At 43.1% G+C, this 26,702-nt stretch overlaps 1 protein-coding gene across 1 annotated transcript; it reads left to right on the top strand.

Annotated features, from left to right (window-relative positions):
• Window positions 1-455: 455 nt before the first annotated feature.
• On the top strand, window positions 456-25,076 carry nrip2 (nuclear receptor interacting protein 2). The gene is given in 7 exon segments (XM_080420959.1): window positions 456-1,093; window positions 14,338-14,370; window positions 14,372-14,671; window positions 20,241-20,323; window positions 21,097-21,203; window positions 22,475-22,527; window positions 24,503-25,076. Coding segments are annotated over 7 exon segments (885 nt in total). The 5' UTR covers window positions 456-934; the 3' UTR covers window positions 24,653-25,076.
• Window positions 25,077-26,702: the final 1,626 nt, after the last annotated feature.

Raw genomic sequence — 26,702 nt, 5'->3', positions numbered from 1 at the left:
ACCTCAATAACCGAAACAAAACTGTTTAAGCAGTGGTGGGTTTCTACGTGTCATCCTTGATGCACAGAAACAATGACAGAGTATATGCTAGAGAATGTCAGGTTTGGGGTACGAATGGTTAATATAGGCTGGCAGCCTGGCACTAATTCCTATGCTTTTGTGTTTCCTCTCTGTGGAGCATTCACCAGACAAATGTGGGCGATATCTGCTGCATTGTGAGGTGTGTGTGTGTGTGTGTGTGTGTGTGTGTGTGTGTGTGTGTGTGTGTGTGTGTGTGTGTGTGTGTGTGTGTGTGTGTGTTTGTGCGTTGATTGTGATGGAAAGAGGGCTCAAGGGAAGGGGAGGGTATACTCCTCCTGAGACCAATGATGTGAGAGAGAGAGAGAGAGAGAGAGAGAGAGAGAGAGAGATCCAAGGGCAGGCTACACTAAGGGGAGGGGAGAAACACATGCACAGTGCACACACACCATCACAAGCCCCAGTCAGTTGCTCAGAGCAGAGCCCTGGCTGAACCTCACATTCTGTCTACATAAGAGGAACATCACTGAACAAAATGAGGACTGGACGATAGGCTCCTGCAATCTAGCTTATGAAATTACATGCCAAGGACTAGCAGAGCAGAACAACCTTCAAGGACAGGACACAACAAGGTGTAAGAGGACCAATCAGTTGATTATTGACCTACGAGAGGACCTGTAGTACTTCTACTGGTGCTCTCTGCCTCCAAGGTTCATCACTTCTGCTTTTGGACTTCTTGGCTGCACAGCAACCCAGTCTGGCTCTGTCTTCTTCCTAAAATCAAGATCACACGCAAGTTATCGGCTCTGCTTCAGCTGTATAGCTGTACCGTTTAGTCTGCCACAGGCTGACGGTGCTGCTCTAGGCTCCTCCGTGTTTGCTTCTGTGTGAAGCAGTGTAAAACAGACTCAAGACCATGAGTGAATCTAAGAAAGGTGAGCTAGTCATCCGTGACAAAGCCCTCCAGCATCAGCAGCGGCGTCTGAAGCAGGCCACCCAGTTCACACACAAGGACTCGGCTGACCTTCTGCCCCTGGATGGGCTCAAGAGACTGGGCACCTGCTCCAAAGACCTGGTGAGTGAGAGAATGGCCCTCAAAATGTTATTGCATTGCTTGCTACAGTGTTTTGGCAGGCTGGTGTTTACTTTGAATTATTTTCCCATGAGCTCCCTGGCAGATAAGATCATGATATGAGCTTATTTGGACATTTGACTCATGAGATCGTTATCTGTACATTGCCAGCTGGTTGGCTGTGTCTGTGGGTTTTGTTTTGTGTGCTGGTGTTGAGTTAAAACGAAAATAATGCATGAAGGCCTGGTGGTATCAGTTCTCTAAAGCAGTGGTTCTCAAAGTGGGGTTGGGGGACCCCCAGGGGTCCTTGAGGGAGTTCCATGGGGCCCCCAGAAAAATTAGGAACAGCTTAATTTCACTATTATTTATTTGGCTATAAGATAGCCCAATCAGATAATGCATGACTATTCAGATCATAAATTATCTCCTCGCCTAGATAGACAGTTGTAGAATTCTGTAATAAATCGAATCTAATCTAAGAGATCGTCTCGTATGGGGGTCCCTGGCACAACATATTTTCAAACGGCCTAATATGTATCAGTTTGGGGGTCCTTGACATGAAAATGTAATTCTGTGTAAAAGCCACGTGCATTCAAAGTAGTACAAAGATAGAAATGGTAAGTGATGAAGAGGATAGTCTTTAATTACATCATGGCCACATAATCTCTGACAGACATCCTTGTAGTCACCAACACAGGAAGGTTTTGTCATTGTCAGTTGATACATAAGAAGCTATTGGAATCAGTGGTAACAAGAGAATAATTGTAGGGTTTTTTGTTACCCCCAATGCAATATCTCTGGAGCTGGGGAGCAGCCTTGAAATGGAGATAACGTCATTGTGAAGAACATGAAAGATTCAGGGTTTGTCTGTTCCGCTCACACAGGAAGGAATGTCTCTTGAAACTCATAGTGAGAGAGCTGAGTGTTCAAGTATCCATTGTGCAAATGTTACCCAACGGACCCTTACGTGCCGCTTTAGTTACATTTGCATGCTCAGAGTTAAATTAACACTCAGGATGTTATTGTGTACATCCATACACTCAGGAACATGCTGCCACAGAGACTGACACTCCATAAAAAGCTGACATATAACTATCAATCCAACACTTTTCCACTTACTCAAGCCATCAGAAAGCCCATTAACAGCTCTTAAACAGAAGCTCCCTAGGCGCTGAAGACAGCATCTGTTGCCCCTCTCTAATGATGCTTTCACTGCCCCACTGTCAACTCCAGACACAGCTCTTGCATATTCCCCACAACTCCCCAAGAAGCAATAGCAGCCTGGAACCTGTTATTAACATAATCAGTTCAATGCGCAGCTCCTTCTGGCATTGTGGCAGTGTCCTTGAGCAAGGCACTGCTCCAAGTGAGCAGATTAGTGCCTTTCGTTACCTCTGCTGTCGTTGTGTGAATGTAGTGCTTTGGATAAAGGCGCTGTAGAAATATAGACTATTTAGTACAATATGTTGAGAGAACTTATTGGTAAAAATATAAAAAATAATTAGGACCTAGCTTAAAGTGTTTTTTAAGTGTGATGGTGCAGGAAAGAGCCATAGATTAGGGAACAGTCATGACCAGGATAATTACTGATTGACATTCAAGGGTGCATGAATTACCACGGCAGTGACTCAGGGCGGCAGTGGCTCAGGGATAGAGTGGCCGGATGGGAACCGGAAGGTTCCCAGTACGATCCCGGGCTCCCCCAGAGTTAGTGTCGAAGTGTCCTTGAGCAAGACGCTGAACCCCTAATTGCTCCCGATGAGCAGGTTGGTGCCTTGCATGGTTTCCTCCGCCATGTGTGTGTGAATGGGTGAATGTAATGCACAATCTATGTACAGCGCCTTGGATAAAAGCGCTATATAAATGCGCCATTTACCATTTACCACCTTAGTCAAGAGGAATTCGTGAAAGAAAGAACAAAAGGGGATCTCTGATAATCAAACCAAAGAAAGAGGTCCCGCACACTGTCTGAAACTTGCAAAAATGTTGCTCTTTATTTAGGTCGACGTTTCGGTCGACCTTCATGATGAAGGACCTCTTTCTTTGGTTTGATGATCAGAGATCCCCTTTTGAACATTGGCACCTTTGTCCTACGCACCTGTCACCAACCTGGTGTGCATCGGCCTTCTTCTAAAAGTGAAAGAAATAACAAAAGTATTTCAATGAATGCATCTAAATCTAAACTTCATCTTTGGCAGCCTGTAATTTTGACATCTATTACAGGGGGATGACACGATCGTGATAAGACAATTATATTCTCCTTGGAAGAAGAATGAAATTAATTTCAGTAGCCCTTGAAACTCAATTTGCGATGCATTGTGGCCTCAGGGGTCAGGGTGACATTCATATTAAGTGAATTTCACATTGAAACCTGCAGAAGCAGCCAGCAGCCTACAGCAGTCATTGTTTACAATCCTGTGCCAGTCTAGCACTTTTTCTATAGACAACTGTAATAATAATTTCAGGATTTTTACAGAAGCTCAGTGGCCTTGAGTTTAGAGTGTCTGCCCTGAGACTGGGAGGTCAGGGTTAAATTCTTGGCTGAATCATATCAAAGACTATAAAAATACATGGCTGTTTGGCACTCAGTATCAAGGGTTGGGTTGGGGGTGTGTCCCTGCGACATACTAGTTTCATGTCCAGCTGGTGTACTTCAAGATGCCTCACTCTATGGGAACAGGAGATGGGCTCCTGACCTATGGGCCACATGGCTCGGGAACGGCTTTCTCCTGTATAAAACAGGAGAAAAGGTCTGGGTACTAAAGTATAAGACCAGAAAAGCTTCTCTAAAACCCAATTTCCTAGTAGTCTGTCTGTTAAAACTATACCTGCACATAAGCATATTCATCTGCCTGAGCTTGTCTTTCCATGGGCATGAGACAGTTCTGAAATGGCATTTCAGTTATCCATGTATTATTCAAATTAGCCTCTTACCTACCACTTTTAAAATCTAAAATGGAAAAAATAAAATGGAGCACTGTATGTATTATATTGCTACTGTTGGACAGAAACCTTGTATCTCTATATTTCATATTTTATTTCATTTTTCTTCAATTAATACCCTATTTTGCGACGTGTTGTGAGCTTGTAGATTGGCTAATTCTGCTATTTTAATTACTTTTTTTTAACAAAAGGTATAATGTCATACCCAAAATAGGGATGCCAGGTCGAGGTCTGTCTGTGGGTTTTATTAATATTTAACCTTGTGACAAAATAATATCTATCTTGGATCAATTGGACCACAGGTTCTTTTTTCCCTTTTCGGACATACAAAGTTTCTGCCTGGCAGCAAAAATATATAGCAGAAAATATATGGGACACAGGCCTTTTAGCCAGAACCTGCTTTTTCTCTCCACTTGGGCTATGGCAGGCCTGTCCAGTCCATTCCTAAATTCAACACTGGAGCTGGTTATGTAAGAGTGGATTTATTTTTTGCTGCTCTCTTTAGCCCAGGGCCCTCTCACTCACAGCATCATCACTCCAGAGTAAGACATGTTGTACCGCTGTCAGAGACCAGTGGGCATAAAAAGACCAAACACAAGCCATCATTCAAGCACAGAGTGAAGTGAGAGGAGGCAAGGGGCAAGCTGAACTGGGTTGATGGAGGATGAATGATTTAATAAGGCCATTGTGGCATTCCAGCATCCTCTTATAAATCTTATCTTACACATGCACGAAACCGCTGCGTGCGTGCGTGTGAGTGTGTCTGTAGTTCACGTATCTCGAGAACCGTCTTGAGCAATCAACTTCAAACTCGCCGAGTAGATAAGACCCGCAAGGGAATGCAGCGCCTGGCATCGAGTCGGTCGGATAGGTGGTTGTCCAGAACCGCCGATCCGACCGATATTATGCCCATATATAGGCTTATATGGAGATCTGGTTATCCAGAACCGCCGATCCATCCAATATGCCCATACTGTATATGGGCATATAAGTATATGCCCTATGGAGGCATATACTGATGACATCAGTAACTAACAGACAGATACAGAGATCTCCATATAAGGGCAGAAAAGGGACACAGACAGTCAGATGGGTACATGGGGTACTCTGACAATGGGTACAACAGGTATCACATAACTGGGTGGGACACGCATTCCCAACTTGTGTCGTTCCCGACTTTGCATGGTTCCTGAGTAGCCCAATTAAATGGTCGCCAGTCTAGTTAGAATAAATGCTGGAACCCTCTGTCAACTGACAAATATAACTGCATGTTGTTGAGCCGGAAGGTTCCCAGTTCGATCCCCGACTCCTTCTGGCTGTGTGTCCTTCAGCAAGACAACTCCTCGGGATACGCGGGTTGGTGCTTTGCCGTCGCACATTACATGCATTATAGCACATAATGTGTCTGCTATTGCGGTGTGTATGAATGGGTGAATGTGAACTACTTTGTAAAGCTCATTTGAGTGGTAGGGAAAGCTACTCCAAAGTGAATCGATACACTGTACCTTCCACTGCCTGTCTGCCCTTCATGCACTCCTTCCCCTAGCCACGCTTTTCTCTCACAAGTCTCCAGTGGTGTAAAGTAACTAAAGTCAAGTAAAGTACATTTAGTCAAGTGCTGTACAATTTTCAGTACTTTTACGTCCAGTGCACCGCAGGGCAAATATTATACTTTTACTCCACTGCAATTATTTGAAAAATGTATTTACTAGTTACTTTGTAGATTTTGATTATTATTATTATTGTGTGTGTGTGTGTGTGTGTGTGTGTGTGTGTGTGTGTGTGTGTGTGTGTGTGTGTGTGTGTGTGTGTGTGTGTGTGTGTGTGTGTGCGGTGTTTCTGAGCATAGGCAGAGCTGAGATAAAGATACTTGTGTGGGTTTAAATGTAGAATAAATATCCTCCATTCGTCAGATGAGGGGGTTTCGGGGCGAGATAGTGTGAATGTCCAGCAATTATGAAATATTATGATAGGTCAGGTAGCCTACCGTATAAGTAATTATTAAATGCTTTATAATGTGTTACATATATTTATATATGATGATTATTGTTACAAAGCATTACTAAATGGGTAATACATAATGCCAATACATTTATTAATCTTCACAAAAGATAAAGAGTGAACAGCTAATTTTCTAAATCGTATTGATTCAAAGCACTGTAAGATTCTGTGGTGGTGTCATTTCAAAACAAACAAGAACAAGTGCAAGGATTTGTTCATTCATTCTGAGTGATCACTTGCGTTTCGAAAGGATTGTCTTTCACATGCATAGTTGCATACAGCTCTAACGATTTAGAGTTTTCTAATGAGACTAATGAGAAAACTCGCTCTTCAAAGGGTTGAGTGAAAACAACAGACTCAATCAGTGTGACTGGTGGGCTCTTGGGGGATATTGCTTATTTTTTGGTAGAGTTTTCTCTCAGCTCCTGTTGTCTCCAAAACAAGCTGTGCTGAATTGATTCAGATACAGGCCTATTATTAGCATTAGGCCAATTAGGCACGCTGCTCAGGCAGCCTGAAGACAGACCCCCTGTCTGTCTGTCTGTCTGTCTGTCTGTCTGTCTGTCTGTCTGTCTGTCTGTCTGTCTGTCTGTCTGTCTGTCTGTCTGTCTGTCTGTCTGTCTCTCTCATCTGGAGCAGTGATGAGGCAGCAACAACACTCACCCTCAGCTGCACTGAACACGCCTCGCAGGAAGACAGGGGGCTAAAAATACCTGACGGAAGCAAGGGGGAGGCAGAGAGAGAGAGAGAGAGAGAGAGAGAGAGAGAGAGAGAGAGAGAGAGAGAGAGAGAGAGAGAGAGAGAGAGAGAGAGAGAGAGAGAGAGAGAGAGAGAGAGAGAGGTGTTTTAGCTAGGGAGCAAGATAGAAGGGAGGGAGATGATAGCAGCTGTGTGGCTGCTACAAGGCGCCTATGTGACAAGACAGTCTATGTGACAAGACAGTCACTGGGGACCTGCATCAGCACAGGACATTAGATGTGCTCACGTGATTGGAGATGATGAGAGAGAGAGGAGTGGAGCCTGTTGCTGCCAGATAATTAGTTCACACAGCAATTAGCCTCTAATCTCACCCAGAGAGCGAAAGAGGGAACACGCACACACATACACACACACACACTCACGACGCACGCACGCACGCACGCACGCACGCACGCACGCACGCACGCACGCACGCACGCACGCACGCACGCACGCACGCACGCACGCACGCACGCACACACACACACACACTCACACTCACACACACACACACACATACACATACACATACACACACACATACACACACACACACACACACTCATCACACACTCATCACACACCATACAGAGTGACAACCAGAGGGAGAGAGAGTGATTAGGGAAAAGGAGGAGGGCATGCTGTGACAATGTGAGTGCTAGTGTGACATGGGTGACACTTATCATCTTGTGTCACTGATCAGGGGCGGTTTGGACTGGAACACACCACCAGTATGCAGGTCGCAACAGCTGCCTTATTCTTTCTTAAAAGGACATCAGTGAACAAAGAGCGACTGTGTTTCAGTTTGTCAGTTTTCCCCCATATATGTTCAGTGTCAGTTCAGTTTGTGAAACCACAGCGGCCCAACAAAAACTAAACTAAACATAGCTTAGCTTTTGAGCTGTTGTCAAAGAGCAAGCAGGGTACCGTTTTCTTTAAGTTTCAGTTTGTTTAACACCGCAAATAAACTGAAATACCCCGGTTAATGTTTCAATTCCTCTAAAAATGGGGACAAAGGTAGGATTAGGTTGAAGAATATAACAAATGATAAATGTTCGGGTACCAACATTATGAACAAAATGATCAGATAAAAAAAAAGCATCTTACAATTTCACGAGACAGTGTATCACAGTGGAACATGTCACGGAGGATTGATGTGTTTAACAGAAAATGACTCTTGAGCATGATGAATAGCTAGGGAAATGTGTTGCTAGGGAACAGCTTGGGTCCAAGTTTATGTCTTCCTGTCAGCTACTGATATTCACAAACACTGCCATAGGAAATAAACTTGTCTTGGACTCATATAGCCTAAACTACGGCTTTGGGTATTAATACTGATCTCTGACGAAGCTGTGAGATATTAATGACACGGTGTGAGCTGCTAAATGTCAGGAGGTATACGAGCCATGTGATGTCATTTGATCGCCACCCCAGTGTGTATGACTTATCAAGTAATCAGGGGCAATGTATGTTATGCATTCACCAAATTCAATATAGCTACACAGCGGTGGATAAGGAAACAGATTAGACCGGAACGTCATTGGCGGGGGGATACAAATTAGTGCTCAACTGCCTCACCAGTCGGAAACGGAAGTTCAAGTCCACTTTGCATACTGTTGTACAATCAGTTTATCCATGGGGATTGGCGGCTACTGGGTCGTTATAGGCTTCTGCTGTATATCTCCTAAACAGTATAGTGTAGGTTACATGTTATGATAATATTGCTGTGAGGAGCCTATGACCAACTTGGATTCACATGCCTTACTCTTATTATCAGCTCGGCTGCCTTGTATCCGCCTGAGATTCAAATCCCACCTTTTCAGACTTACTTTACCACAGCTAACCCCCCTGCTTTTACTGTTTTTTACATAGACACAATTTATTTGTATCCTTTTCCCCCCCTTACCTAATAAAGTCTATTTCTCTTTTATTACCCATGTAAAGCAACTTTGAGTACTTAGAAGAATGCTATAAAAATCTGAGGCATTATTATTGTGATTATTAATTTAGTCTTTATAATACCAACACAAAAAACGCAAGATTAAGTGACAAATTGTACAGCTGCTCTCTCCACACAGTTTATCTTTATGCACTTCTCTTGTTAAACTGCCGACAGGGACTGAATGTGTCCTGTTCAGTGCTAGACTGGAGAGCCCTGCTTGAATAAGACCACGGGGCACAGCATGTGCATGGGTGCATTTGATGCTGGTGGTCACATCATGCTCAGCTTGTCGCTGTGGACCTGTATGCAGCATGACACAATTTCCTCTCAAGCTGACCCTGGTGTAGAGAGGCAGGGCACCCTGGCCTGCCCAACATCATAGATGATGACAGACAGGCAGCGAGAGAGAGAGAGAGAGACTGGAATTACATTTGGCCCACCGGTTGTCATCTCCGAGAGAGAGAGAGAGAGAGAGAGAGAGAGAGAGAGAGAGAGAGAGAGAGAGAGAGAGAGGGAGAGGGAGAGGGAGAGGGAGAGGAGAGAGAGAGAGAGAGAGAGAGAGAGAGAGAGAGAGAGAGAGAGAGAGAGAGAGAGAGAGAGAGAGAGAGAGAGAGAGAGAGAGAGAGAGAGAGGGAGAGGGAGGGAGGGAGGGAGGGAGGGAGGGAGGGAGAGGGAGAGAGAGAAGGTTGGAACATTTCGTACACTGGCTGTCATCTTTAAGCTACTGGGGACACTCTCAAGTGTGTGTGTGTGTGTGTGTGTGTGTGTGTGTGTGTGTGTTGGGGGGGGGGCTGGAATTACATTTGGTCCACTGACTGTCATCTTTGAACTACTTTGGTTGCTTCCTTCCTGGCAGGGAAGCAGTCGCTCACTGAGAAAACCTTTACTGCAGTGGTTCTTAAAGTTATTCATGTCAAGGACCTACAATTAATATGTATTTTGCCGCGGACCCCCATCTGAAAAGATGTTGTGCCAGGGACCCGATTACAAGATTTGTGTTCTTAAAATGTTACACAAATATTCAGAATTTGTCCAAATATTTCATGATTTTTTTGATATTATAGCAGATCTATAAGCTCACAACACATTGCATTGCAACGCGTTGAGAGCTTGTAGATCGTCTATTTTCAAATATGTATGTACAGTACATAGCGGGTTAAAGTGGTTAAACTTATTTTGATGCTATATTTACTAATTCAGCTTAGGACAGCCTGGAAACCCCTCTCTTCTCTCTCCCATACTGTATCTCTGATTTACCCTTTCCGTCTCTCTCGCCTTCCAAGTAACATGTCTGTGGATTAGCCTAATTTGAAATAGCTGACTGCTGCTACACTGCTTTAAACTAAATTCGGAACCACTTTCTATCTTTATAAAGCATTATAATCTGCTTATAACGCTGTACAATTATAGTTACGAACATAAATATTCATATTGCTTTATAACAATACGCAATAACAATAATGCAGACACGTGCTTCATAGAAAGTGTTAAAGTGTTTTTCTTTATTATTATAATCCTCTGCACAGGGAATAAACAGTCTAAACTAGTACAGGGAGAGAGAGAGAGAGCGTAAGAGCACGCTTATATAAAATGTATTCTTCACACCCTGCTGGTTCTGCTTTGTTGACTGATACGCAGTAGGAGCACACCTTTCACCTAGCCAATTAGCTCACTGTGTGTGCTTCCGTTCATACGGCGCGTATTAAAGCACTCAAACGAGAGGCACTCTTAATCACTGTATGATTTTAGGTAAGGAGTGGAGATAGATATCTTTACTACGTCCATGGACTCTTTGTGGCCTTAGCTGCATCAATAGACAGTCATACAGTCTGTTCTACCGGTGGTTCTACACAGTAAAATCCTCAGTGTTAATCTATCCATTTGTAACTCTGAGAATGATATATATGTTACGCCAAATTATCTTACATGTCTGTAACTCTGAGAGTGTAAACTTTAAAAGGGTCCATTTGGTTACATTTGTAAACGCTCAGAGTTAAATGAACACAGAGGATTTTATTGTGTAGCCTATACAATTTTTATGCTGTCTGTGGATACACAGGCTGTTGTTAGAACGGGTAATTGAGAGTGCCCGTGTGAAGGTTAAGCTCAATTTGAATTTAAAGTATTAGGCTTCACAGCGATGGACACTACAACTCGGTCAGGTGTAACGGTCAAGCAGTGAGAGGCGAGGGCGTGGTAAATACAGTCACACATCGTTAGCCTCATAGCATAATTGCCTAAGTAATTGGTCACATTGACATTTCTGCCTAACTCTACTCACCTAACACAGCTGCTTCTGTTTTTTGGAACAAGCATTCTTAGAACATAGGCAATATGGCAGGGTGTTGAGGACAGTTATGGAAAAAGAAAAGGAATGTTTTCAGCACTTCAGGACAATAGGACAGTGACCATTGTCATCCCTTATTAGGCAGACAGAGACACCTGCATTCAGATTTTGATTTGAACATTGACATGCCAACATATTGTTCCACCTCCCTTTTCCCTTAATTTTAGTATTGTCAAACGTGTAGGCATACTAGGCAATAAATACATTTTAAGTGCAAAGTAAAGAAGTCTATGGTATTCGCACCACAACACAGGGTGAATCAGCAGTGTTAGGAGAGAGTTCAGCAGAAATAAATAAAGGCAGATAAACATGACTTAGGCAAAAAAAAATGTTATTTTCTCATGATTGCCTAAGTCAACTAGAATCTAGTTACTAGATGATTTAAGCAGATAGTGATTTTTCATTTCTTCTTGTTTGAAAACCTTAAAATTTGTCTTGGAGCTTGAGTAGAGGACCCCAAAAAATGTATCCTGACACCATTGTGTTGGAATAATAGTTGGTATGGGAGGTACACAAAGATAAAGAAGAGCAAGGCATGGAGCCATCCGTGACTCTTTGTTGACCTGTGGATAGCTTTCACAATAACATTTAGAAATTGCCTGCTCTAAAGTGAAGAGACAACAATTTCTTCAACAGTGCTGGCAAAGTGGCCTGTTGATTGCATCAGGAAAGCGGGTAGCAATAGATTAAAGTAGCAGGGAAGGTAATAGCTAGGTGCAGACTTCCCACACCGTCTAATGTACAGGACCGATTAGTGATGAGCGGGTCGACCCGTAACCCGCGGGACCCGCGGGTCAACCCGCGGCGCGGGTAGGTCGAGTCAGGATTTCAGAGGAAATTATGCCCCTACGGGTGAGCGGGTCAGCCGCTCTCACACGCAAAAAAAAAAAAAAAAAAACTATTTTGAACAACATGCTTGTTTATTCAGCCCATGACAATGTTGTGCTACTGTAGACATTTAAAGGGACTTTGGGTACTTAAAAGAGCGCTATATAATATATATATATATTCACACCGCGGGTCGCGGGGCGGGTTGAGCCATAGATTTATATATGGGTTCGCGGGGCGGGTTGAGGCGGGTTGGGTTCCGTGGCGGGTTGGGGCGGGGCGGGTCATGAAAAAACCTGACCCGCACATCACTAGGACCGATGGTCCAAGTCCTGTCAGTATATCGTTGGTTAGAAACCTTGTATCTCCGTAATTCAACTTTTTTGTTTTCTAAATTAATGCTCTACTTTGTGCAACAGTGTCGCACAAAAATGTGCAAAAATTGCACAGATCTACAAGCTCACAATGCATCCCACTATGATGCGTTGTGAGCTTGTATATCTGCTATTTTTTTATAAACTGAAACAATGAAAAGTATTAACAAAGGCTTGTGACTAAATAATAACTACTTTGGATCCATTGGAAAACAGGTTACTTTTTCATTTCTTGAAAAGTACCGTTAACTTTCAGGCACACATGGAAGGTCTCAGAATGCAGACACAGAAGGCACTGAAAACAGGTTTTATTCACCAAAACTTCCAAACCAGGCAAGGGGCAGGCAAAGACTAAACAGTGGGAAGCAGGGGGTCGATATCCAGGGGGGGGGGGTCAACGAGGGTAGAGGTACCGGCAGAGGCTGGGCAAAAACGAAGTCTAGGGGACAAAACAGAGATCAGTAACAGCAAAACTTGCCTTAGAAACTTGGCCTTAGTACAATGCTTGAGAGCTTGCAAACAAGACAATCTGGCAAGGGTCTGCAGAGAGGCTGGGCCTTAAATACTGTGGGCATGATTGGAGGTGATTGAATGCAGGTGGTCACACTGGCAGGCACCAGATCCAGACACACCCACACCCACTCCTAGGTCACCCACTCCTAGGTCAGGAGTGGGTGACAGTAACAGTAACAGTGTGACAGTAACAGTTTCGGACATACAAGGTTTCCATTCGCCAGTGACTGTTATGTAAGTGTTTGTGCAGCCAGGCACCTCTGGGCCCAGCAGCTCAACAATCGACGGCAAAATCTAAACAGGTTTCATGTTTAATCTCAAAATGAGAAGCGAATATGAACACCAGCCTGTGATTATCTGTGCTGCAGGGAGACAGCAAACTGATAGCTGAGCTGAACGTTTATCTGTGTTTTTTTTGCTTGCTAATTTAACCACTAAAACCCTCTCTATAGTAAAAAAAAAATAAAAAATCTTAGTTGACCTGGGTCAACTAAGTATGTACTTGGTCCGCTCTTTTTCTCCTCTACACCAAATCTCTTCACCGATAATAGCCGGCCTACAAGCTCACAATGTGTAATGTTGCAATGCAATGTGAAATTGCAGATCTGTTATTTTGGGCAAATGTCCCCCTGAATAGGGATGCTACTTCAAGTGGTTAAAGCATTTTTGCGCATTGAAAGGTAAATGTAATCAATCCCTTCAGGTCTCCAGTAACTCTCCAAAAATGGTGTTATTCATGTCAAGAGCTGGAAAGCCTCTGAGGTGAAAGAGAAACATGCATTTGGTGATGTATGACACCGTAAAAACAAAGGGTCCATTTGGTTCCATTTTGTACACTCTCAGAGTTACACACCCATAGGATCCATTTGGTTTCTAATTATCAATATTAATCATTTAGCTGGGGACTCCCTGGACCCCCCCTCAAGGAGCCCTGGGGGTCCCCAGACCTCACGTTGAGAACCAGTGGATACTAGACTTCATCCCGGTGATGGACAGAGTGTGTGACTGTGTCCAGTGTTGATTTCGTTGACTAAAACTATGACGAAAAATGTTCGTCGACTACCTTTTTTCACTGACAAAAAGAAATAAAGACGAAATAAAACGTAGCTACGATGACTAAGACTAAATATATTGACAATTTCGTCAACAAATAAAAACTAGACTAAAATGACTAGTGGAGAAGAGATCATTTTATGTTTGGTTGCGCTCGGGTGCTGCGCTCTGAAAATAGCAGATCTACAAGCTCACAATGCGTTGCACTGCGACGCGTTGTGAGCTTGTAGATCGGTTATTTTCAGCATGCAACCAACTGTAAAATCAGCCATTACGACGCCATCGATGCACCGCCAACATACATTTTAGTCGACTAAATCAACTGTAGATTTAGTCGACTAAAATCTTATGATATTTAGTCAACTAAACTAGACAAAAACTAAAACTTTTCAGATGACTAAAATATGACTAAAACTAAATGAAATTTTATTCAAAAGACTATGACTAAAACTAAATCAAAATTTGCTGTCAAAATCAACACCACTGCTCCTCTCTCTGTCTGTCCCAGCAACCTCACAGCATCGTGCAGCGGCGTCTCCTCGGGGGGGAACATCACCAGACTACGCGGGGAGGCCCACGACCTCACCGCCCGCATCCAGTCCCCGCTGGCTGACAACAAGGACGCCGCCGGCGACTCCGAGGAGAGGAGCGAGAGCACGGCGGACGACTCCACGACGGAGGAGGGGGGGTCCCCGGAGGAGAGCGAGAGGAGCCTGCGGTCGGACGAGGAGGAGGATGACGGCGGCGGCAGCAGCGAGGCGGGGACCAGACAGACGTCTGGGAAGACAGAGGTCACGGATGGCCTGCTGCGTCCCCTCACCGCCCTGCTCATTCAGTGCAAAGTAAAGAACTCTCTCTCTTTCTGTCTCTGTCCATTGTTACAGTGGTTCTCAAACATCGTCATGTCAAGCACCCCCAAATTGATACGAATCTGGCCGCGGACCCCCATTTGAAAAGGTTTTTGTGCCAAGGACCCCCATAATAGATTTCAAAAATAGCCCAAATATAAAATAGGGCTTACGTTTTTTTCGTCTTTCGTTTTGCTGGGGACCCCTTGAAACCCCCTCAAGGACCCCTGAGTGGATCCCACTTTGAGAACCATAGCATTACAATGCTATGGCCACTTTTTTTTTTGCCAACCGATAATGTGGGGGGGAAAAAAAACACTGGCACGTGAGAGGAATAGAAGATGGCACCCTTCTGCTCCCAATGACTTCATTATTTATACCCTTCATTTATTCCGTCCGCTGCACAGATGAGCACGATCTCATCGGCCCGTAATGGTCGCCTGCTAGTGAAAGGTTTCATTAGAAGATGATCTCCCTATGGGCTCCCTTCCCTATACTTTACACTCCATCGGCTAATAGCATAGCACTCACTCAGCGCTTCGGCAACAGTGACTCAGTACATCCACAAATTATACTCAGTGGAGGACAGTAACAAAGTACATTTACATGTGTACTGTACTTAAAGGACCACTTCACCCATTTTCAACATTATCTTCAGAACTGGTCCTCATCAGACCAGGTTTGGTCAATTTAAACAAGATTTCAGGCTTTTACAGTATTTCATTCATGTTAACTTTCCAGGAGGATAAAGGCAAAGAAAACATATCTTTAATTGGGTTTTTCTTTGGATTTATTTTCCGAAAAATCAAAAAATATAATGTTTGCTTTTTTTAACATAAATCTTCTCTTCTGGGGGTTCCTGGCACAACACCTTTTCAGATGGAAGTCTGTGGCCAAATACATATCATATCTGAGGGTCCTTGACATGAAAAAGTTTGAGAAACACTAGTTTATACAAGCAGACTATGTGTGTGCTAGGCTATAGGGTACAACTGCGTCTGTATACTGACTGAGTAGGCTCAGATCCTTCGGGACCAGCCAAGATGTTCTGTACTCCGACTGTTCTACCTGTCCATCATGCAGAGTACTGCGTGGTACAACAGTACGACCACAAAGGCCTCCTGAGGACAGGCTGAACAGCTCCTATTAGTCTTCTAGAGCAGTGGCTCCCAAACGTTTTAGCTCGAGACCCAAAAGAGAAATATTGATGTCTCTCCGAGTGAAAATAGCAGATCTGCTATTTTCACTATTTATTATTATTATTTTTTTGTTATGGAATTTCATTTTTTTTGTTGGAAAATTATACATTTCTTTTGAGAAATGTTAGCCCTTTTCCCAGATTGAAATAATAATTAAAAAAAGAATACAATAAATGAAGGGATTTTTACATCGCGTAAGAATAGAGTCACACTGGTGAAGTTGCAAAAAAAATGAAGGTTCTGAACAGGTCGAAACGTTGACGAGCAATAAAATACCAAGCAGAGCTTTTTGCAACTTCACCAGTGTGCAGACTTTTTTTATGATACTTTGTTTGTCTTGCACCTGGGCCACGGATGTGCGTGCACTACCTTTTTTCATTTTTACATTGCGACCCATAAAAACCCACAAATGGGTGTTTGGGAAACAATGCTCTAGAGTCAGCCTGGTCAGCCCTGAACAAAAAGGATTTGTCATTTTGTATTTTAAAACAAAATGCCAGACGCCAGAGGCAGGGTTCCGACCACACACACATCATCATGTCATGGGTCATGTCTATCGTCGTCAGTATGCAAATAGTTTCATTCCGACAGCAGTGCGTTGAAGTTCAACAAATGTGCCTGATCTTTGATCTGTGACTAGAACACAGTGAACAGACACTTATTAATAGGTGAATGGGCTAATCCTGTCAAGGGGCTGATGGCTTATCCCGTTCAGTCCGGGAACGCATCTGAGTCATTTTAAGATTTATTTGGCTATTCAAAAATAGCAGATATACAAGCTCATAGCGTGGCACCGAGTGCCGGTCCCCTATGAGCTTGTCCTTGTTCAGATGTCCAAATAATACATATCTAAAAATGTTTTCTAAATCCTAACAGTATGTTGCTTTATCAGTGGTGCTCCAACTTTTCCATGTCAAGGACCGGATGTCAAAAATATATGTATTTGGCCGCGGACCCCCATCTCAGAATATGTTGTTCCAGGGACCCCCCCAAAATCACAGATCAGAGTTCAAATTGATCGCTTTAAAACATACATTCAAAGATTTGCACAAAGTTTCCACGATTTTACAAAAAATAGCAGATCTACAAGCTCATAGAGTGCCACGCTATGAGCTACTTTTGAATAGCCCAAAAAATCTTAAAATGACACAGATGTGTTCCCGGTCTTAATGGATTAATATTTTTGCGACGTTCCTCATTCGGGAGGGATGTAGTCATGCATGATTTGTTTCCCAGAGGCTGTCAGAGCCCTTTGAATAGTCCCTTAGTACATTTGGGCAACAATAAAGTATTATGTGTATACCTTACTGCACATTCTATTAATCCAGATATTATTATTATTGTTATATTATTGTATTATTGTTAGTAGATTTAGCACAGTCTTGCGGAATATGCCACAAATACAGTTCTCTCCTCCTGACAAATAAAACAACTGAATATTGAATTACGAGTGCCAGGACATGTAGTTACAGTATCTGTCATACTGCAGGAGAGAAATCAATACAAATCCTGCTCTCTACAGACTAGTGTTTGAACTACTGTTGTGTGGCAATGTAGCGTGCGTGCGTGTGCGTGCATGCATGGTTAAATTGGTTATAACTTTAAGGTTCATTTAGGACATTTCCACTGAATTCAGCATTTTACTTCATTACTCATTGTGCTTCGTGCAGGTTTTGCATCAACTTATTAAATGCAAAGGGCTCGTTAGTTACTCATTCTGGAGCTATTTTTAAACATCACAGTAAGAGCGGATTTTTTGCACTGCTGACAGCGAAACAAAGGCAGAGGGTTGTGGCCCTGCTGATAAGCCTTTCTGCCTATGAGGACCGAGGGGGCTCTTCTAGCCCCATAATGGATTCAGTGTGTGCAGTGTGTGCTGTGTGCTGTGTGTGTGTGTGTGTGTGTGTGTGTGTGTGTGTGTGCCGCCTGGATGACTCATGGTGAATAATTAAATAATTTAATCCAAGAGGGAAAATACCCACGAGTCAAGTGGATGCAGTGTGATCTAGGGAGATGTGCGTGGTTGCAGGAGACAGGTGTTAACAAGCCATCACCACGTTCTCATCAACAAAAAAGAAAAGAAAACGTTCTGCAGAGTCACAGGAGAGCTTTATGTAAGGCAACGACTAAAGCCCTGAAATGACGAGGCAGAGGATGGGAGGCACAAGTGGATTTCAAGTAACATCGCTGGGCTGGTGTTTTACACTCGCAAATGGAAACATGTCATGTTTCCATACGCAGTGTGACTGACACACACTTGATAACACGAGGGAGGCGCCATATTGCTCATTTTCACAGGCACACAGCGCTACCATATGCTGTGATTACATTTCTCATCCTACTGTACCAACGGGCTGCGTTTCCTCTCACGTATTGCCTACATGCAGAGGGAAGGCATCTTAGGCATGACATCGTGTCAAGGACCCCCACAATGATATATATTTGGCCACGGGCCCCAACCTGAAAATGTTTTGTGCCAGGGACCCTCCAGAAGCATAGATTTGAGTTAAAAGTGTTCGCTTTAAAAATATTTATATTCAAAGATTTGCACAAATCTTCACGATTTGTCAAAAATAGAAGATCTACAAGCTCATAGCGAGGCACGAATTGACGCATTGTGAGCATGTATGTCTGCTATTTTTGAATAGCCAAAGTATAAAATATGGTTAAAGTTAACCAAAGTTAAAGTGGTTAAAAGCTAATTTAGCTGGGGACCCCCTGGTACCACCCCAAGGACCCCACTTTGAGAACCAATGTGCTAGAGAAACCCTAGAGTGGGTTTTAAAAGTGGAACTTCATAAGAAGACCATTACAGACAAACAGCCTCCATAACTATTACAGTCGGCCTTCAATGGCTGCTTCCCCTTTCTCATGAATCACAGCATTGTGACATGAACTAGTCTGCAGGTAGCGGTGCAGGGCATGCGGTGCAGGGGAATAGAAACGTAGTTAGAATCAGGACAAACTGCTCTTCAGCACAGCTACCATGATAATAAAGAGTGACTGACAGGTTAATATACACAATGTGCTGTATCAGGGGCAGGGACGTGCAGAAGGATTTGGAGAGGCAGGGGCTGGAATTTGAAAAGGGCACCTATTGGAATTTGAAAAGGGCACCTATTGGAATTTTTTTAACAAACAATTACCATACTTTTAGGCCCGAAAACCCGACAAATCCGAAGAGGTATCATTGCGTGCTTATTGTCCTCAAAGTCACACACCCAAAAAGCTTTGAGTGTGTGACCTTGGACCAGATTGGACCTTCTGTTCCAGATATAATGGCCAAAACATCTTGAAAACGGACACTTTCGCCGGTTTTCGATCGCCGATTTCCGATTGAGTTTTGGCCATTGTCGCCCGTTTTTCTTTAATAACACAGGCTAGGAAGGTCGGACGGCGGCAAACTAGATACCTGAGTAAAGTTCACTTTGAGTTGCATCAAACACATCCACTGCCATTTCCGTCGGCCTTACCGTTAGGCCACTATAGGGGCAGTTAAAATATTTACCGTTTATTATTATTTATTTTGGAGAGGGCCCTTTTTTAGCGACAGGTAAAAGGGCAGGGGCTCAAGCCCCCTTTCATGTCTATGTGTGCACGTGCATGATCAGGGGGTCAAAGTTAGAAGACTCACTCCTGACCTCAGCAGTACTGAACAAATTGAATCATAGGTCTTGCCATCATTACCGCCCTCAAATACGGTCTGAAGTTTCATGTGGATTTGGTTGACTGACTAGTTATATCCTCACCCATTGATGTCTGGGGTAATATTTAATGCATTAGTAATACATTCAACAGGAAGCAGGCTTAAAGAGACTCTCAAGAATCAAAGTGCAAATCGCATGTTTTGGAATCAGCATCTTAAATACTAAGCCATCAGCAGTATAGGGCTCAAAAAGCTGAGCAAGAAATACAATACAAATACAAAGACAGGCCATTAGCATGCCACCCAAAGCTTTCATAAGTGATTGGTTGGCTGTTTCAAGTCTTGTTGACTAAAAGCTTGTATTGTTAACAGAATAGTTATTATTTAACTGTCCATCACCCTGATAGAAGATGAATACAGACAAGACGCTATTAAAAAAAAACCCTGGACGCCAAAATATTAACTGAATATCCATGGAAACGGGAGGTTGTCAGTTTGGCTGTTTCACATTCACACCTCGCTGCCAAATACTAGTCAAAGGGTTGCATCTTATTTACTCAAAGCCAAACAGTAATTTCCTTTTCAAGGTTCTTCGGGCGCTGTATGAGTGCACTGCTTTGTGACAGGCTGTTTCCTTCCATGTGGCTGCTCTGCTGTGAGCGGAACATCATATTGTCTGCTGTCACTAAAATCCTGCATGTCCCCCCCCCCCCTACAGTGCTTTGAGACTGAGGTTAAGGCATCCATCAACACCGGCAGCCAGCACAACCACATCTCCAGCTCCTGCTGTCGGAGGCTGGGGTAAGAAAGACATTATTCTACAAGACATGTTGTCAACCTCAAAAATGTCCACACAAGCATGTGAAAGGAACATTGTGTGTGTGTGTGTGTGTGTGTGTGTGTGTGTGTGTGTGTGTGTGTGTGTGTGTGTGTGTGTGTGTGTGTGTGTGTGTGTGTGTGTGTGTGTGTGTGTGTGTGTGTGTGTGTGTGTGTGTGTGTGTGTGTGTGTGTGTGTGTGTGTGTGTGTGCGCGCGCGTGCGTGCGTGCGTGCGTGCGTGCGCAAGCGAGGCCTGCACCTTTGACTCTAGCTTAGAGGAAGCTTTTATGACCTAAGTCATTAAATATCAGCCGCTCCTCCAGACCATCACAGAGCTATAGTTATAGGTGCAATCTACTTGTGTTCATCTTTGGCAGCCTAGGACTTCCAACAACTTGCAATCTCTTCTATTATTGGTTGCCGCCAAATATGGCGAAAACGCTGTTACTTGTACCCCTGAAAGGGTGTGTGGATATTTGTCTAAGATTTGCTGACAATACATTTTTTACAGCACCTTGTAAACAACACTACATGTTTAGGGCAATGGTGCTGACTGTTGACAGATTCAAACTGTTTTGAGATATTTACTTAATTGCTAGCAACCATCATACATTGAAGGAAGGTTGAGGATAAAAAAACGCAATAAATTAAGTCAAAGACTTAATTGTGGTACTCGTGTGTGTGTACAACAATGAATGAGGATCTTAACTGAATATGTACACGTATATATATTGTGCGTGTGTGTGTGTGTTGTCAGACTAGTCCCCGTCCAGGACAGTGCACCTTGTGGCCTAGTCAACACAGTGAGAGGTCTGCAGCTGCAAATGGGCAGACAGAGTGTCCAATGCTCAGCCGTTGTCACAGGTAAGAATTGTCTGCACTTATGTTGATTTAACTAAAGGCAACAAAAAAATATTTATGAAATACTTTTGAAACATGTTGGAATTGTTTTTAATTGATAAAAAGTTGTGCCTCTTTTGTGTTTAAACTTTTTTTTAAATCTTTTGAAATAATAATTTTAAAACATTATGTAGGAAACGAAAAAAAAGGGGATATTTACTCACAACCCATAAAAATTGGTCCGCGACCCAAACATGGGTCCCGACCCACAGTTTGGGAAACAGTGCTGTAAGGTGTTGGCATGGGTCATGTGCTTTCTGGTGCAGTCAGCATTCTCACCTATTGAGGACATCCTATTAAGGCAGCCAGGCAGAAATCACACAGCCAAAGAACAGCTAGGATGCACACCTGAATGGACGGCGATGTGTGCTGTCGACACACACAAACACACTCGGTCTTATGTTACCGGTAGAATCCCCCTGAGGACTGACCAATCACCTACAGCCAATAACAAAGGATGACGTAACCTTAAACCACAGCCTTCTCCCTTACATGGAACCTTCGTAGAGCAACCATCCTCAGTAAAGTAATACCCCCTACACACACACACAAGGCGCACGCACACACGTGCACACCACGCTGTGGTGGGAAAAGTACTCAAATGTTTTACTTAAGTAAAAGTATCAATACTGCAATGGAGAAGTACTCTGTTACAAGTAAAAGTCCGGAATTCTAAATTTACTTGAGTAAAAGAACAAAAGTGTTGGTATCAAAATGTACTTAAAGTACCAAAAGTAAAAGTACTAAAATGTTAGCAGATCTACAAGCTCACAACGCGTCGCAATGCGACGCGTTGTGAGCTTGTAGATCGGCTATTTTCAAATAGTGTATAAAATAGGGCTAAAGTGGTTAATGTATGTTTTGTAGCTAGTAACTAAAGTTTTCAAATAATAGTTGTGGAGTAAAAGTACAATATTTGCCTCTGAGATGTAGTGGAGTAAAAGTAAAAGTATAGACAATTGGGTAATACTCCAGTAAAGTAAAAGTACCTCAAAATTGTACTTAAGTACAGTACTTGAGTAAATGTACTTAGTTACTTTACACCACTGACACCGCACTGTACTAATGATATAACTTCTAGACCCATCATGCATGCTCATGTACTACAGAACTATATAAAGAGTGCGAATGAACCCATAACTGCATCGTTTTCACGGTGCAGTTGGAGATTCTGTTTGATCTGTTCCCTTCCCTCATCTCTCTTTGTTCTGTTCTTCCTTCTTGTTGTCTTGCAGAGGACGAGGTGTTTGAGCTGTGCCTTGGTCTACACACTCTCTTGGAGCTCAAAGTAAGATCCTAATTTTGCAATTAAGGCCTTCCTCTACACTCACTGTATTGTGTGTGTTTGAATGAGTGTGCAAACCCACGTGTTTAGTATAAAAGCTGAGAACCCAGCCAGAAAATAGTCATACCCCAAAACACCTTCACATGAGCTACACAGATGGGGCACCGATAGCCGAGGTGCGTACCACATGGACTCTGACTTTTAATGAGGTTGCCTCACTGATATTTAGCTTTGTGGGGAAAATTGTGTGACAGCAAGTCCTCGGTTCGATTCCCGGACCCGGGTGGACTTTTGCTGCACATATCACACCCTGTGTACTTGAGGGTGTTAGGAGAGAAATTGGTTAGTTAACCGAGGCTCTGCATAATAAGTTCTGCTTTTTCCTATCAGAAGTATCCAGAGATATGGTAGCCACATTTGGAAAGTTACATTAGTCAACATTTGGAACAGAGACTGTGTCAGCGTCTTGGTCAAGGAATTGGCCTCAAAATAATGTTTTGTCTCAGTGAAACAGGGTGTTTATAGCCATTTAAAAAAACAGCAATAGGCAACCAAGGAATCCAGTGAACCTTGCAGAAATTGTGTCTACATACAGTATGCATTTGCTCTCAGGCAAGAATAATGTTGCGTCAACAATGGCTCATTAGATCTTGAGAAGAAAAAACCCCAGCTAATAGAGCTGATAGCTTATGCAATAGCAGCAGCAGGAAGGCTTTAAGGCCAGTTGCAGCAGCCATTAAATAGATGTGATGGCATATACAAGGATTGTCCACATACAGTTCTTATCGCAAAGCCAGGCTATAGGCACCTTCTGCCAAAGGTGCTCATGAGCCCGGTCAAACAAAGAATCCACTTCAAAATACTACTAAACACCTACAAGGCACTTAACAAACCGGCTCCCCACTACCTCTTCGATCTCCTCAAACCTCATGTCCCCTCCCGCTCCCTCAGGTCTGGTGACGCAAACCTCCTTGAGGTCCCCAAGACCAAGTACCGTACCTGGGGCGACAGAGCTTTTGCTGCCCCAACCCTGTGGAATGCACTCCCCAAAACTCTCAGAGATGCCCCTACCCTCCAAACCCTCAAAACCCACCTCTTCAATATCTCTTTCCCCAGCTAACTCCATCCCTTTTTTTTTTCATTCCACTGTTTTTATTTATTTTATTCCTTAGTCTTAGACTTTTCTTAGTCCCCCCCCCCCCCGCCATAAAGTCGTTTTTATTTGTTGTTTTCTCATGCCCCCCATGTAAAGCGTCTTTGGGTACTCAGAAAAGTGCTATATTGGTTGGAATAACGTGTTCCTTCCACGCGCTACGTCTAACCAGGGAACCTCCCCCCTGTCAGGTGATAAGAAGCGGCTTGCTAGCTCTCATGCATTGAAGGAGGCATGAGCTCGGCTCTCCCTAGGCTGGCAGAGGGAGTGTAGCGCCCAGGATTACATAGGCAATTGGCACTGGGTGAAAAAATGGGTTACAAAATTGTGGGATAAAAATTTAGAGGAAAAAAGAAAAGAAAAGTGCTATATAAATTTGAGACATTATCTTATCTTACTTCTTACTACTATATAATTGACAAAAGCTCTGAAAGTTCGTCCGGGATTCGCAAGCACAGGATCACTCCACAAGCCTCCAAGACCTGCCACAGACTGTTGATCAGAGCTCTGGCTATGTTTTAGGCATCTTACCCCACCTCGATCAGTGATCAGACGCTCGGCTTGATTGATTCTCTGATTTGCCTATCAGACCCTCAGCCTGATCTGGCAGGTTGCTGTAGCAACCAGATACAGGAAGTTTGACCTATTTATCACAATTACGGCAAACTCAAAGAGTGACGGTGTAGATCGGATCAGGCGAAGCGGTCCTCACATCTAGTTAGTATTATTATTATACAGTGTATCACACTGAAACACATCTATGGCCCCAAACGACGGAAGTGTGTTATTATCATAATTCCATCGTTGTTTTTTTTACCAACACAGTGCTGCGTGGACCTGAGCAGTAGGATGCTGAAGCTCCAGGGCTCTGGAGAGGAGCTGCCCTTCCTGGAGTCTCTGTCGGACAGCCAGTGCCATCACGACACCAACGAGAACCTGGGCTGCGCGCCACTTCCTTCACCGCCTGATCTCTGATTGGCTGGAGCCGCTATGTGACGTCATGCGGTTTGTGTCTGGACTGTCCGACCAGTGTCTCTGCACTGCCAAGAACGCGAACACACATCGTTCCCCATCGTTTTTCTTTTTTCTGGGTTTACATTGTTGTATTTGTAGAATGAAGACGTTCAACTCGATTATCTCCTACGTTCAATTAGCAGGTGGAGGCCAATTATAGGACTAATTTATCATTCTTCGTGATGACCTCAAAACCAATTGTAATGCTCAAGTGCACTGTCACTCATTGAAGTATGGGCAGTCCTAATTATTTATAATCACAAAGTCATTGACAAATCGTTTCATTAATTCATGCTCATTTTAGCACTTCAGGTTAAGCATTGAAATAATGCATCATACACAAAGCCAGTATTCAGGTTGCTCTTTCAGCTGTGTTCAAAATAAATTGCACATGATAACGGGGGGGGGGGGGGGGGGGGGTCAGCCTACCACATTTAACTCTGACTAGTCAAACTACAAAACATTCCATCTGCATGACTTTGTAGAGTTCTGCTTTTGAACAAGTTGGCATGTTTGTATCGTTGTTTGTCACGTGGAAAGTGGCCATGTCTGATGAGTGAGTGTGTGTTGGAGCCCAACAGTATGTTTCAGTATGGCTATAGTGTTTCATTATGGGAAAAGTGGGAATCACTGCGACCTACATTGGTCCGAAAAAGCTGCCAAAAGTCGACTCTAGCTGCCTTCCCTCGCCTCTTTCAGGACTTCTTATCACTGGGCTGAGGCAGCATTCTGTTCCAATGCCCTCTTCACTGTTTCTCTGAGCACACTTCTAGCTTCTAATCACCTCAAAAGGTTAGCCTTCACTGTATAATTTCCACCTTATACCACCATGTTGCCGAAGTAATTACTTCGATAAGTCACATTTGCCGATACAGTTTGCCGATAAGACGTGTGCCACTTGCCTTTCTTGTTTCAACGTGTTTTTGCAGAGTGTGGAGAATTAAGCCTAATTTATACTTACGTTGTACAAAGTAAGTAAACAATCTACAATTGTTAGCTTGTAGATTTGTTCTTTGTGGCAATCGACACCCTCGCTCAATGGAGCATAAATTAAGCTTTAACCACTTCAACCCTATAGCTTCTTTGGGGTGAACATTAGATGAAAATTGCAGATCTAGACGCTCACATCGCGTCGCAACGTGCTGCGTTGAGAGCTTGTAGATCAGCTACTTTCATCTAACAGGATGGGGACCCTTGGGAATCTGGTCAACTGAGTGTAGGGTTTAAGTACAGAACAAGTTGCAAGTTAAAGGAGTAGTTCACCCAAAAATTTACTTATTTTCTATCAATTACACAAAAAAATCTCTATGAATTCAAGGCTTCATGGGGTGTGTAATTGATAGAAAAGTCATTTTTTGGGAGAACTAGCTCACCATGCCTTGCTTTTATAGCACCTGCACTGTGCTGTAGTGGTGCAACAGTTAATCAAACTAATCGATTTAATCGATTATAAACCATAATCAATAATCAATTTTAATTTAAAAAAAGAATCGACTTTGGGGGGAAATTTAGATTTTTTTTAGTTTTTCTTCTTTTGAATGCAAAAAAAGGAAAAATCTACAAAATAAACTTCTATTTTTGTGTGACACTGTTGTACGACGAAGTATTAAATAGGGCTTAAGTGGTTGATCAGACTAATCAATTTAGTTGATTATAAAAAATCAACTCAATTGGGGGGGGATTCCCCCCCCCACATCAATTCATTGATATATACAAATAAAACAAAATGTGTTTCTCGATTATTCGATTAATCGAAAAAGTAATTGATAGAATAATCTCTAAGAAGATAATGGATAGTTGCAGCCGTACTGTGCTGAGCTTTCCACTGTGCTGCAGTATCCATCTGACCTCTCCAAAACAAAGGTCGCACATAGATTAGCAATGTTTTCTTCGACTTTGATGTACAATACTAGTAAACTTCCCACGCAGTGTGAGGGGAATTGATGTATGAAAGACATTTATTTTTTGGTGTTTTTCTTGTTCTGAACAGTATTTTCTCGGCATATATTAA

Source organism: Gymnoscopelus braueri, assembly GCF_963280865.1.
Source record: "Gymnoscopelus braueri genome assembly, chromosome: 23".
Taxonomy (NCBI): Eukaryota; Metazoa; Chordata; class Actinopteri; order Myctophiformes; family Myctophidae; genus Gymnoscopelus; species Gymnoscopelus braueri.
This window is presented reverse-complemented; position numbering and strand designations above follow the sequence as displayed.